General features: G+C 38.8%; 1 protein-coding gene across 2 annotated transcripts in view; it reads left to right on the top strand.

The window, feature by feature from the left end:
* The window catches only part of LOC126412043 (ubiquitin carboxyl-terminal hydrolase 46), a 97,839-nt gene extending 90,517 nt beyond the window's left edge, over nucleotides 1-7,322 (top strand). For both annotated transcript variants that reach the window (XM_050081423.1, XM_050081422.1), the window contains exon 9: nucleotides 6,817-7,322. In XM_050081423.1, the coding sequence (XP_049937380.1) occupies nucleotides 6,817-6,924 (108 nt within the window). In that variant the 3' untranslated portion in view covers nucleotides 6,925-7,322. The remainder of the gene's footprint in view (nucleotides 1-6,816) is intronic.
* Nucleotides 7,323-15,375: the final 8,053 nt, after the last annotated feature.

Here is a 15,375-nt window from a genome sequence, read left to right as displayed (position 1 = left end):
CTCGAAGAAACTCTTCAGTTTCAATTTGAAAGCGCATGGAATACTGCTAAGATTTTTGAATTCTTGTGGTAGCTTATTGACAATTGATGCAGCAGTCTACTGCACACTTTGCTGCACAAGATTTAAGGAAGTCCGATCCAAATGCCGGTTTGATTTCTGCCAAGTATTAACTGAGTGAAAGCTGCTTATTCTAGTGAGTAAGCTAATATTGTTAACGAGAAGACAGTAAGGGAAATATACGCACATCAAAAAAAGTTTTGCATAACCTCGGTTCTGAGAGTTCAGGAAACTGTGCAGAAATTTGGAATAGAGATCAACATAAACATCATTTCCGCTCTTTTTATTGCTCTTGAAAACCACACATTGCATGTTGTACCACCATACAGTGAGAACTTCAGAGGTGCTGGTCCAGATTGCTGTACACAGCGGTACCTCCAATACCCAGTAGCACATCCTCTTGCATTGATGCCTGTATCTGTCGTGGCATACTATCCACAAGTTCATTAAGGTATTGTTGGTCCAGATTGTCCCACTGCTCAAGGCGATTCGGCATAGATCCCTCAGAGTGGTTAGTGGGTCACATCGTCCGTAAACAACTATTTCAATCTATACTAGGCATGTTCATGTCTGGAGAACATGCTGACCACTCTAGTCGGGCGATGTTGTTATCCTGAAGGAAGGCATGTCATCAACAGTTCCTGTCGCTTTGTATCTCCTCAATGTCCAAACAACATCGCTTTGGTTCACTCAGTGACACCTGGACACTTCCCTTGTTGAGAGCCCTTCCTGGCACAAAGTAACAATGCAGACGTGATCGAACTGCAGTATTGACCATCTAGGCATGGTTGAACTACAGACAACACAAGCCATTTACTTCCTTTCTGGTGGAATGACTGGAACTGATCAGCTGTTGGACCCCCTCCGTGTAATAGGCACTGCTCATGCGTGATTGTTTGCATCTTTGGACGGGTTTAGTGACACCTCTGAACAGTGAAAGGGACTGTGTCTGTGATACAATATCCACAGTCAACATCTGTCTTCAGGAGTTCTGTGAACCAGGGTGATACAAAACTTTTTTGATGTGCATATATTGCAAGGTCAATGTCAAAATACCCAAACTCGTGATCAGGGGTCGACAAGAGGTTAGTGAGCTTGCACCACTTATTGCCCTTATTGCCGAAACCACCTGTTTCTCAGCTAAAAATATCCTTTTAGATTGGAAAGAGTTACCCCAAAATATAATACCATATGACATAAGCAAATGAAAATAAGCAAAGTAGACTAATTTTGAAACTTCCTGGCAGATTAAAACTGTGTGCCGGACCGAGACTCGAACTCGGGACCTTTGCCTTTCGCGGGCAAGTGCTCTACCGACTGAGCTACCCAAGCACAACTCACGCCCCGTCCTCACAGCTTTACTTCTGCCAGTACCTCGTCTCCTACCTTCCAAACTTGAGTCGTGCTTGGGTAGCTCAGTCGGTAGAGCACTTGCCCGCGAAAGGCAAGGGTCCCGAGTTTGAGTCTCGGTCCGGCACACAGTTTTAATCTGCCAGGAAGTTTCATATCAGCGCACACTCCGCTGTAGAGTGAAAATTTCATTCTAGACTAATTTTCATGTCGAACAATTACTGACTTCAGATACCATTTGAATAGTAAAAATGGCAGCATTAAGTCTTTGAACAAGATCCTGAATATAGGCTTTCCAGGACAGTTTAGTATCTATCAGAACACCTAGAAATTTGAACTGTTCAGTTTCACTAATCATATGCCCGTTTTGTGAAATTAAAAGGTCAGGTTTTGTTGAATTGTGTGTTAGAAACTGTAAATCTGATTCTTACTGTAATTTAGTGTTAGTTTATTTTCTACACGCCATGAACTTAGATCATGAATGACACTATTTGAAACTGAGCCAGTGTTGCTAGGATCATCAGCAAACAGAAATATTTTAGTTACCCGTAATACTAGAGGGCATATCATTTACATAAATGAGGAACAGGAGTGGCCACAACACTGATCCCTGGGGCACCCCTCATTTGGGCATACCCCACTCAGACCCTACATCACAGCCATTCTCAACATTGTGAATAATGACCTTTTGCTGTCTGTTGTTAAAGTAAGGTGTGAACTAATTGTAAGCTATTTTCCGTATTCCGTAATGGTCCAACTTCGGAGAAATATTTTGTGATCAACACAGTCAAACGCCTTAGTTAAATCAAAAAATATGCCTAGCATTCAAAATCTTTTGTTGAACCCATCCAGTACCTCGCAGAGAAAAGAGAATATAGCTTTTTCAGTTGTTAAGTGACTTCTAAAGAACTGTACATTTGATAGCAAATCGTGTGATATAAAATGATCAATTACCCTTACATACACAGCCTTTCCAATAACTTTAGCAAACACTGATGGCATAGAAATAGGTCTAAAATTATCTACATTATCACTTTCTCCCTTTTTATAAAGCAGCTTTACTACTGAGTACTTTTAATCATTCAGGAAACTGATCATTCCTAAAGGAAAAATTACAAATATCGCCAAATTCAGGGCTAACATGTGCAGCACAGTACTTTAATATTCTGCTAGGCACTCCATCACATCTATGAGAGCCCTTAGTCTTCAGTGATTTAATTATTGACTCAACCTCCCCCATGTATGTATCAGAGGAATATTTCAGACGTCAATCTTGGAAAGGTATTTTCCAAGAGGGTTATATTATTTCCTGTAGAAACGAAATTTTTGTTTCATTCACCAGCAATGCTCAGAAAAGATTGTTAAATACAGTACATACGAGAGGGGACCCAAAACTAACCGGAATCGTAATGCTGCACATCGTGTACTTGTAGTAGCAGAGTGCGACCAGAGGGTTGTAGTAGGAGCTCTGCTGAGTCATTTTGCCACATGGCGTCACCCAGCAGTGAGAAGTGTGATTTCTTCGGCAGTTCTTTGAGTGTGCATACAGTGCAGACGTGACACGAGGAAATGGCTATTTCTTACGAACAACATGCGGCAGTGAAGTTTTGTTTCTAGCTCGGCAAGAATGCAGCAGAAACTGTTACGATGATTCAGACAGCCTACAAAGACCATGCTCTTAGTAAAACGCAAGTGTACGAATGGTTTTCTCGGTTTAAAAAGGGAGAAATGGTGGTTGAAGATCAGCCCCGTTCCGATTGACCTTTAACTGCTCGAAGCGAAGACAATATCGACAAAATCCATGATCTCATCAGTGAATATCGATGCAGGACAATCGACCAGCTTGAGAACTTGTCCAGGTTGTCCTAGTGCTCAATTCAGCACTTCTCGACTATCGATTTGGGGATGCGAAGAGTGGCAGCAAACTTCATGCCGAAGCTTCTTACCAGAGATCAAAGGGATCATCGCGTTCAAGCCTGTCCCGAAATGGAGGATGTGTTCAAAGATGATCCACATTTTTTTCAACAAAATCATTACAGGTGATGAGTCATGGTGCTATGGGTACGATCCAGAAAGTAAACAACAGTCATCACAATGGAAGTCACCTGGCTCACCTTGACCAAAAAAAGCTTGACAAGTGAAATCAAATGCGAAAACGATGTTGATCAGTTTTTTTACATCAAAGGGATCGTACACTCTGAATTTGTCCCTGAAAACCAGACAGTAAACCAACAATTCTATTTGGAGGTTATGAAACGGCTTCGCAGAAGTTTGTCGTGAAAACGTCTGGTTTTGTGGGATTCTGGCATGTGGTTCCTGCATCACGACAATGCTTCTGCGCACCAGCTCTCAGCATTCGCCAGTTTTTGGCCTCAACAAAGACGATTACCTTGACCCAAGCGCCCTATTCGCCAGATTTAGCACCCTCGGACTTCTCCCTATTCCCGAGGATGAAAAGGGACTTGAGAGGGAAGCGTTTTGCGGATTCGGAAGACGTAAACGCAATGTCATGAAAGTGCTAGCAGGTATCAAAGAGGACGAATTTAAAAGGTGCTTCGAACACTGGAATGAACGTTTGGACAAGTGTATAAATGCTAATGGAGAGTACTTTGAAGGAGATTAAGGTTGTATTTGAAAACAATAAAGTATATGCTTTCTAGAAAGAAATTCCAGTTATTTTTGGGTCCCTCCTCAATTATTTTGATTTATCAGCAGCAGAAATATTTTTACTACGAAATGACTGTCGATCTTGTGCTGCTGACATGACACTTCCTTCACAACTGACCATATGGTTTAATTTTATCCTGTGAATTAGCTATTCTGTTTGCATACCATATACTCTGTGCCTTCCCAATAACATTTTAAGCACCTTACAATACTGTTTGTAATGGGCAATTGGCTACTGTAGCTTGATCGTGATTACTTCTAACATTTTGATATAATTCCCGCTTTGTTCTACATGATATCCTTATCCCGCTAGTAAGCCACCCAGGCTGCCTTTTACTGCTAGTACCCCATTTAGAATGTTCTACTGGAAAGCAACTCTCAAAGAGCATGAGAAATTTGTTCAGGAAAGCATTATATTTGTCATGTATGTTATTCGCATTATGAACATCCTGCCGCTCTTGTTCCTTGACAAAGTTTAAAAAACTCTCTCTGTTGTTGGATTAACTTTCCTACATAGTTTGTAATCATGTGTGACATTTGTTTGAGAACAAGAGCCTTTTAGTATTAAAATTTGTGCATCATGGTCTGAAAGGCCATTCACCCTTGTTGGAAAATACACAGTTTGCGTCAGATTATATGAGTTTAGTGGATCTACCAACATCCATTTTCTTGCATCATCATATACAAACTTAATATTGAAGTCACCACATATAACTAATTTCTGGTACTTCCTATAAAGTGAATCAAGAACTATCTCTAGCTTGAGCAGAAATGCTCAGAAGTCAGAGGACCTATAAACAACAACGAGGACCTATAAACAACAACGATTAGAAATATAGTTTCACAAAAATTAAACTGCTCCTGCACAACATTCAAATATCTGTTCAGTGCAGTGCCGTGATACATCTATGGACTCAGATGGAATACTTTTTTTTACATACATGGCCACTCCCCCACCCCGCAAGGAACCTCTTGAAAAACAGCCAGCTAATCTGTATCCTGCTATAGGAAGCCCCTGAATTGTCAAATTATTTAAGTGGTACTCTGATATACCAATAATTTCAGAGTCAACATCTATAAGCAGTTCACTAACTTTATCTCTAATACGTCTTAAATTTTGATGAAATATGCTAATTCCTTCTCTACTTGGAAACATGACGTCATATGAAGGTGAGCCCTTAGTTAGAGGGACTTCCTTAAGCAGGTATACCTATCGGCTGACTTCAGTCTAAAAAAGGTGCAGCTCTAACACCAACTACTACAGGATTTTTTTCATGAGTGATCCCACCATCGCCCACTACACTGTCACATAAAAGTTTTGCTAGCCTACCCTTTCCATACCTGTGGATAGTGATGAAAACTTCATTTTACCTGGACTATTGAAATAAGAAAACTGTTTTTCCTTCTGCTTAATGGGGCACCTTAACTGTTGTGTTGTGACAGACTTCGCACAGATTATCTATTATAGCATACAGAACAACTTTTAATTTATTAATTGTCATCTTTATCCCAACATACTTTAATAGAAAGTACCTTGTTTCTCAGGCTGTTTGTATTTGCTATAAACTATTTCTCCTTTTCCAGTCAGGTGCTTCATTGTCACTTTGGGTTCTGTGCTGTCAAACAGTCTTCTTTATGGTCTCTCAGTGCAACTGGTGTGCTTCTGGGCATTCCACCAAGTTTGCATTTTATGCAGTCCGCCTGCTTAGCTGGGTGGTAACGTGCTTACCTCCCATGCAGTGGCCCGGGTTCAATTCTTGGCTGGGTTGGAGATTTTCACCACTTGCGGACTGGGCGTTGTGTTGTCCTTATCATCTTTTCATCCTCACCACCAGCGCGTAAGTCACCCAATGTATCGTCTACTGAAATAAGACTTGCACTTGGCGGCTGAACTTCCCCGGATTGGCCATCGAAATATTGTGCGGAAAATGGAAAGAACTCAGAAGAATGCCTGGAAGTACACCGTTACAGTCTTCTTTTGTAAAACTCTATGGTTTTGTTTTACGTGGTGGTTTAACATATTTTTCTTGAAATGAATATGCAGCACATACGACTCATTTCCCTAAAACTAATGACCATAGAGAGCCTGCACACATCCCAGATTGTTACACTTGTACAACCCCACAAGAGAAAAAAAGATTGAGGGGAGGGGTGGGAAGGAAGGGAATATGATGTAACATCAGCAAAAAGTTCCACAGTTCTAAACTTTCAACTGATCATACTAATAGTCAGGTCATGCATTACATTAAGCCACTTGTCTCTCAATCTCAGGCAGGCAAACAGATTTGCGCATATAAATACAAACAAATGTATGCACATGCATCACTGCTATGACATCTCAGGGCCCTGCAGCTACTATTCTTGCTTATCAATCCTACCAACGCACTGATTTTAGGGCATTCTTTATGTTTTTCTGCATGCTTCATATTTCAGTGCTTTTGTAGCCTTTAACCAGACTTGTCTCACAAAATAATGACACAGTTGGTATAAACATTGCTGTTGTATGCCCACACCCCCATACTGTCACCATTGTCGTCATCATCATCATCATCGTCATATATGTTAGGAATTCTCAGAAGTCACCAGTTCAGACCTAGGGAGTAAAGATGCAAGTGTGTGGATAATAACTGCTTTTAGCATACAATGATTAAGCCAAACGTGATAGGAAGAAGGAAGCAAGAAAAGTTGTATTTGGACTCTATTGTCAATTAATAGTAATCTTTTGATTTTTCTTTTTTCCAGAAAATTGATGCATCCACAATTGAAGACTTTTATGGTCTAACATCAGACATTCAGAAGTCTTCCGAAACTGGTTACATTTTGTTTTACCAGTCAAGAGACTGTATGTAGTGTTTGCTGTGATTGTACATATCTCAATGAAACAGCCATTAGCATTTAAAACAATAATTTATTTTATTTTATTGGCCTGTATATGGTGATGTAATTAGTATTTTCATCAGAATTAACTACGCAGAATAATGAAATTGTATTAAACACTTATGTACAAACTGTGGTCAGAAGTAATATCTGGCACATTTGCAATTTTGTGGTACTTTTTAAAACTGCAACTGTTTGAAGAAATTAAAACTATACTGCACATTTGTTGTATTTGTGGTTGCAGATAAGAAACACTTTCATCAATGCATTCAACAGCATGTAAAACAAATTTATGCATAGGATGCATTGTGATGTATATATGTTCTGTTTTTAATAAATTTTATGCTGGCAATTGTCTGACTGTTGCAAAAGTTGTTTTGTAAGTTATTTATTTCCGCTATCCTAGAAATTTTCTGCGTTTAGATATTTGAAATAAAGAAGACATTTGACATAAGTAATAAATAATTAGAGAGAGAGAGAGAGAGAGAGAGAGAGAGAGAGAGAGAGAGAGAGAGAGAGATATTCACTTGATTGATAAATAAATTCTGAGGTAGTTTTTTTAAAGAATCGATATCTGTTGCTTCTTTTATTTGTCTCTGTCAGCTTCATTCCTGCTGTTCATGTTTGACCAATTATTAAGTAGCTTGTGAACTACTGTCCCACAAAATAATTGTGATATCATTTTTTAGTACTGAAGCTTTAACAGTGCTGACAATTGCAAATTTTATCTGGCATGGATTTAAAGAGAATATTATGGAGGTATGCTGCACGAGTTTGTCACCATAGCATGGGATTCAGTCATGGTATCTTTGGTATATTGCAGCTTGTTCCAACTAGTTTCTTAGATTTCCTTTGCATGCAGGTATGGAGGAACTAGCAAATCAGTTGTTATGGTTGTGTTTGCGGATGTTCGTGGTGCACTACATTCACAAGCTGAGTCAAAGGAATGTTGCAATACTTTATTTGTATGATAGCAATACCCATGTGATGTGCACCATAGAGATGTAAGATCATACTATAAAGCAAATTCACTGCCCTGTTCGCTACTTACATTACATCCTGACAGTGAAAGAGAAGGTAAATCAGAATTTTATGATTACAGGCAAACCTGGTTTTATAAGACAATTATGTCATATGAGACTACAAGAAATATGCAAGGAGTACGTTACTCTTTAGCCTTTTACTCTGTGCAATTCATCCCCATTACGGTCAGAGGAAGGCAATGGCAAACCACCTCCATTAGGACCTTGCCTAGTACAGCGGTGCGGGTCTCCCGCATTGTCCCCTGCGCTCCTTGGAGTATGGGACCTCATCATCATCATCATCATCATCATCATTATCAAAGCAGAGACAGAGCATCTCTGTGCATTCTTATTTAAATAATGCCCGCCCAGATGACGAGTGCACCACAAGGAATAATATAAGTCTCTTTCTGGAAATAATGAGGCCATTGACCGAAAATAAGGGTATATATTGAAAAAATGCTTTCATTCATATATATTTACATGAGCATTACAATATAAAACATTATGCTGTGTAATATTTTTTGAAACTCTTTAGCTAGGACTATTTACATTGTCATTTGACATGAATTGTTTAAAAATAAATCACTGTCATCAGAATAATTGTTTTACTCATTTTCACTTAGACATTCTTCTAAAAGCTCTACAGTCTCTTCCTCAGAAAGGACTGCTTGTCATTCAACGTATAGTTAACACAGGCTTCTCTAGAAGACGGAACTGTGCAGCATTTTACACTCATATTTCAGATTGGAGCATGAGAGTGCTACAAAAAAATATTGTCTAATGGGGCTCGAGATTGGAAAACAAAATTCACAATGTCAAGTGCCATTTTCCATTTATTGGGAGGGGTTAACGATTTAAAATTGATTTTAAAGTTCACTGGGTGTAATGAAATATCAAAACATTTGTGAAGACCAGTACACCATATCTTGTTCTAGTACTTGCTAAAACATCTCGTAGAAAGTAATTTTCCTTACTAGCAGTATTTTCAAGGGTTTCTAAAGAGACTTCATATAAAAAGGACTGAAAAATCTCAGTATACATAACAATTTGTCAGACAGTTTGGTATCAATAATTGATTATCAACAGAAAATGCAATTAACTATTTTTGAGTGAAATGTTTTCAATATCTGATGACAGAGCTCAGATGCAGTAATAGAACCATTAGGCTGCTTGGAACACTCTTTCCGCACAAGTCTGAGTATTATGGGAACTTATCAGTGATTCCTTTCAAAGTTCCAAAACAGGAAACTGAAGGTTATCCATGGACATAACAAAATCGATACATTTGGAAGTAATTGGGGAAACTGTAAAGCAGTGGACACTGCAGGGTCCTGTTCTTGGTCCACTGTGTTTCTTGATATATTATTTGCCACTAAATACATAAGATTGTATTGTATTGTATTTTTTATTGGTCCTATTGTCTACATAGCAGCTTATGCATAAGACATTGGACAAGTCATGTTATAAAAAAACAGGCTGAAAGTCATTTCAAGGCATACATATATAAGGTTACAATAATACACTTTACACGTAAGTATTTATATAACACATTTCATAAATTTAAATATTCTTCAATGGAGTAAAAGCAGTGATGCTGTAAATATGACTTTAGAGATTTTCCAAATGTATTGACCTCAGTGATAGCTTTTATGTTTTCAGGAAGTTTGTTATAAAGCTTAACTCCCATGTGAAAAGTACCTTTTTTGGCACAGAGCTGTGCTGATTTGAGTCATATGTAAGTTTCTGTTTTGTCTGGTAAAGTGATCATGTGTATCACAGTTTTTTTGCAGTCTCCTTTAAAGAACAAAAGGGTTTCCACAATGTATACACATGGTAATGGAGGAATACCAGATTTCTTAAACAGGGGTTTACCAGAGTCTCTAGGCTTGCACCCAAACAAGATTCTAATGGCCCTTTTTTGCAACCCCTCTCTGTTTTATAAATGACATAATTGCGACATTTGTGATCACGTAGGATGCAAAGAAAATTATTAAGGATACAGGGCATGGTTGACAAGTAACCTCATCACTCAGCTTCAACAACAGTGTTTACAGTCTTTGATGGAACATTCATAAAGGTAACAGTTCAATATCACAATATAAAAACAAATTAGCAGTGAAGTCAACATTTTAAATTCTTAGCACTAAATGAATTTCTTGGCAGTATTAAGAGGGATGAGAAATTTGTGGCACAATCTGACTAGAAGAAGGAATCCGTTGATAGGACCCATTTTGAGGCATCAAGTGATCACCATTTTAGTACTGGCGAGAAGCTTGGGGGCTAAAAACTATAGAGGGAGACCAAGAGAGTAATACAGTAAGCAGACCCAGAATAATATAGGTTGCAGTAATTACTCGCAGATGAAGTGGCTTGCACAGGATAGAGCAGCAAGGAGAGCTGCATCCTGGACTGAAGACCACAACGATAACAATTATGAGGGTGTTTGAAAATGATTTACCATTGCATTCTTTTACAAATATTGCTCAAAGTACGGTCACGTCCTCTTTTAGGACAAGGAACTGATTCTAGTACACCATTCACACACTAAATGGCAGTTTGTGTATAGTGAAAGGACACTACTTGTTTGTCATTAAGTAGAGAAAGCTATGGACAAGATTGAAGGTGACTATCATGGACAGAAATGGACTACAAGGTTTTTGTGGAAGGAAGTAATAAGAAAGGAATATTTGTAAACATTTAAATGTTTTGTGTGGCCAGGAAGTTCCTACACAAAAGACTGTTTACAAAAGGACCACTGGAACCCACCTCTGTTGCCGAGGCCGCTAACGCATGCTTTTACGGTGACGCTCAACCTGGGATAAGCCGGTTTGAATCCTGGTGGTGGGAAAAATTTTCATTGTCAGTAGTTGGCCAGCAAGGCACAGAGAAGTAGTGGAATAAGTTCCTGATTGCCAGATGTTGTGCCCGTGTCATGGTTTAAATACCAAATCTCTCTACAGTGTCTGATAAAGTGTGGACATGTGACACTGTTGATGGTGATCCATCCATCAGATGGGGCTTTAAGCTTGGTGGCCCCCTTGGTGCCATTTGCGAGGAGCAGGCTATGTGCTGGCATGGGTTTCACTCTCTCGGCTATCATCATCATCATCATCACCATCGTCGTCGTCGTCGTCATATAACACTACACTACTGTTTGTCCACGATAAGTTGACAATTGGTGGCGTGGTGGAGAGAAGGCAGCGTCAGCAGTGTTGGCACCCCTACCTGCATTTTGTGCTTAACAAGAAATTCGAGGCAGCACTCGCAGGAATATTATCCATTTAAGTGACACTTGAGTCAGATCGGAAATCATCTAATTTGTTGACATATTCATGCTTGAGAATTTTACCTACAACTTATACATTTATTGACAGTAATGAAAAATAACAGTAGACGAATGCACAACTTATGACACTATGAATTGAAAGTCAAAAACTGATTTTAGGATTTTCTTTGCATATTGCTTTTATTAAACACAGGACAGCAGTAATGTTTACTACTTGTACTTCACTGTGCTTGAAAGAATTGTCAAAATGTTCACTAAAGATCACTGTCACTTGTGTTTGATTCAAGATCATCATTGTCATTGCTTGAGGTCATGTTATTGATGGTAAGCTCATCAATGACCATTTCCATTATTCCATCTTGTGCCCAATACTCTTATTCCAGCTGCTGCACTTCTCTGCAGTAACTGAAAGGAAAGCAATATTAACAAGATTTTGCAGTCTTTCTTGACATGTCACCAGTGGCATTGTTCTCCCCGAAACTGTCGATAAATGGACTAATTTGTGGCCTGCACTCTTAGCAATTTTATCCACGATGTACACTTTTATGTATGGGTGTTTTCCTTTATTTTACATAACGTTCAACCTTTCTCACTGAGTCATTGCAGCTTATTTGTCTGTCTCACAATCACTCTAACATTGTAATCCTGAAATCATATTTATAAAGCATTCTATCGAACTTCCATCCTTTTGCCTTGACAAATGCCCTGTTTATGGTGTAAAAGCTGTTTAATAGATGTAAATACACACTGTGGCCCACATTGAACTGGGGTTCTGAGTAAATAAATGGAAATGTCGTGTGGCTAGGGCCTCCCGTCGGGTAGACCGTTCACCTGGTGCAGGTCTTTCAATTTGACGCCACTTGAGTAATCTGCCCCTCTTCCACTCCCTGCCCCCTCCCCAGCTCTGTCCACCCTCCCACTCTCACAAACAAATTTCTTTCTTCTTTCTGGAAAAGGAACCTTTGGTTCCAAAAGGAAGGAATGCAATTATCTACTTTTATAAGTTTCTGTATAGTTTAGAGGGAATTCCAGTTTCTCACAATACAAGGGAAGTTAGTGCTGGGCCTCCTTGTAAATCATTAAGTCATATAATTAAAATAACTAAGATTTTGACAATTGGTTTGCTTTAAAATTGTTTGAAGTTCTTCCAGGATGCTGTGTGGCTGTTTTCAGCCCGAGGCAGGACTGAAATCGCACATTCATCAGATCTCTAACCACAGTGACCATCTCTGTGGAAAACAACAGGACATGGCAAACCAAGTCATGGAAAATATCCTTTAAAAAACTGAACTCAGAAATTAGGCCCTGAGGACGCCATACGGCTCACACTCCACTGTGTCATGCTCTGCCTTTCAGCATCAGTCAGTGTGATGTGGAGAGGCAAGTTGTCAGCACACCGCTCTCTCAGATGATGTCAGCTATCTAAACTTGGAGCCATTACTTCAAATAGAAATAGCTCCCCAGTCAGCTTCTTGAGGCTGTTGCAATCCTGCCACCAAGGTAAAATCCCTAGTGGTACCAGGCGTCAAACCTAGCTCCTCCGCATCATGCATGGCAGTCAGATGCAATTGACCATTCAACTACTGAGGTTTAACTACCTTTGTTAACATAAATATTCAACACTGTATTGAGCAAAAAAGAAATGCTATATCGGCTGAGATCCACTTTTGTATTTCTGTGTACAAGATGTTCATAATGAAGTACGGCTTTTTTTTGTGAAGAAGTCGATGTTTTATTAAATAGCTTATAGAAAATATCTTTTGAAAACAATGGTTTTTGTTTCTTGTAGAATAACGTTTGCTGCTGCCAGTTGCAGGATTTCAACCATCATTTCATAATGGATAAAATGAGACTGTTTTTTGTAACAACTATTTCTGGAGAAATTGAAATGAAGAGGTACTTTTAAGAACCCAGGTTTTGACCGAGACTGGAAGACAAAGATGATACTGCTTGGGTTTGCAAAACACGGTTATCTGATAAATTAATCAATCAATTACAAATCACAGATGCATGAGCAGGAAGAAGCAGGTGCTTTCATATAAAGGGACTTTGATAGTAATCAGTGTGCATACATACAGTCTTTTCAGTTGTAAAATGACTATTAGTAGATTTGTTTCAAGGTACTGAGAGCACCCTGTTGAATTTTTGAAAATTTTTCCCGTTTTACAAAAGTTGTTTGAACAGTGAAGCATTTGGGCGATAAGCAAATGGAGCAAATCTGTAGCTGAATTTGAATATAAATTCTCACATGTATTCTTGTCTGAATAGAAGAAACAAAGTAAAGTGAGTGACTTTATGGGGGGAAGAAGATATGAACCTCAAAGGGGCAGCCTTGAAGGCCTCTTTTCAGCAATAAGTTAATAGAATTAAATGTCATCAACAGTAAATATGATGCTTAAACAATTATTTTTGGTCATCTGTTAATGTGAAGCAGATACTAATATTAGGTTCCAGAGATAACATAATATGGTTTGTAAATTTTTGTGGAAAGAATTCATTGATTGCACACTGGTGGGGAGCCTAGAAATTATGTTATGTGTAATAGACCTGGAAAGTGTGGACACTGTGGAGTACAGTGCTAGCCAGCAGATAGTGAAACCAACACTCACAGCAGTATCTCCTTATTAATGCAAATGGGGACTGGGTCAAGCCCAATACTTAAAAGTGAGTACTATTCCCATGAGGCACACTGAAAACCAAGGGAACCCCCTTAACTATTAATTTCTATTTTGTAGGTAAAACATTTACTCTTTGACAAAAATCTGGCCACTGGTTGGTTGTCCAATGACTATGTCTCAGCATTTCAGTTAAAGTGGCAATCAATTCCATATTTACATCCATACTATGTAAAACCACTGTGAAATGCATAATAGAGAGTACCTATTGTAACATATAATATAATTTCTTCCTGTTCCATTTGCATATGGACTAAGGGACAATGACTATTTGAATATCTCTGTGTATGCTATATGTAGTCCAATCCTACCTCCACAGGGGCTGCAGAAGCAAATTAGGCTTTGATGGGATAGTTGGCATTTTATCTGTATGGGTATGGATAAAACGAACTGTCACCATTCCTGCTGCCCTTCTTCGTATGATTCAATATCCCCTGTTAGTCCTAACTGGTATGCACCCCATACACTTGAACAATATTCTGTTATGGGTTATGTGAGTGTTTCATAAGTAAACTCTGTTGTGTATCGCATTTTCCCAGTATCATATTGACGAAATGAAATCTGCCACGTGTTTTACTTATGACTGTGCTTTGTGATGATTCCGTTTCTTAACCCCACACATTGTTACATCAGGGTATTTGCATGAGTTAACTGATTCTAATTGTGACTCACTGATGTCGTAATCACAGGACACTATGATTTTTGCATTTTGTGAAGCATACAATTTTACATTTCTGAACACGCAAAAAAAGTTGGCAACCTTTGCATCCCTTTGAAACCTTAGCATGAACACAATATTTGTGCATCTTTTTCCAGATAGTACGTAATTATAGATAACTGAATCAACTGCATAGCACAAATTCTGAAGTAAGTGTTAATACTGTCTGCCAGGTCACTCATATACAACACGAACACAAAGGGTACAAATACATTTTCCTGGGGTACATCTGTAGTTACTTTGTTCCCATCATTGACTCTCCATACAGATGATATGATGTGTCCTTCCTGCCAAGAAATCCATACTCTAGTCATAAATTTCATTTGCTAGGTAATACAATCCTAATTACATTAATAAGTATGCAGGAGGGATGCTGAATACCACCCTAACAAATTGACCACATTGTAGGATATAAAAATATGTGTACGAAGTTTTATTTACCACTTGAGTAGTTTCTGTGATGGTTTGTGACTGCGGTTTAATGGTAAATGGCACACCATACAAAGACAAAATCAAACCCATCAAGGCCACCACATTGTAATTTTTAAAAAGGAAGGACAGATCACTCAGACCCCAAAAAGGAATGTATCTGTTTTTTGAGCACTTGCTGCCCTTAAACCTTACAGCAGAATGAGCTTTACATTATTTTACTTGTTACATGCAGCTAAGTTGATCTCCTACCACATTGAACTTCTTTGCACATTTCTGCCTTCAGTTCCG

This window comes from Schistocerca serialis, chromosome 7, assembly GCF_023864345.2.
Source record: "Schistocerca serialis cubense isolate TAMUIC-IGC-003099 chromosome 7, iqSchSeri2.2, whole genome shotgun sequence".
NCBI lineage: Eukaryota > Metazoa > Arthropoda > Insecta > Orthoptera > Acrididae > Schistocerca > Schistocerca serialis.
The sequence above is the reverse complement of the archived record's forward strand: the minus strand, read 5'-3'. Positions and strand labels throughout refer to the sequence as shown.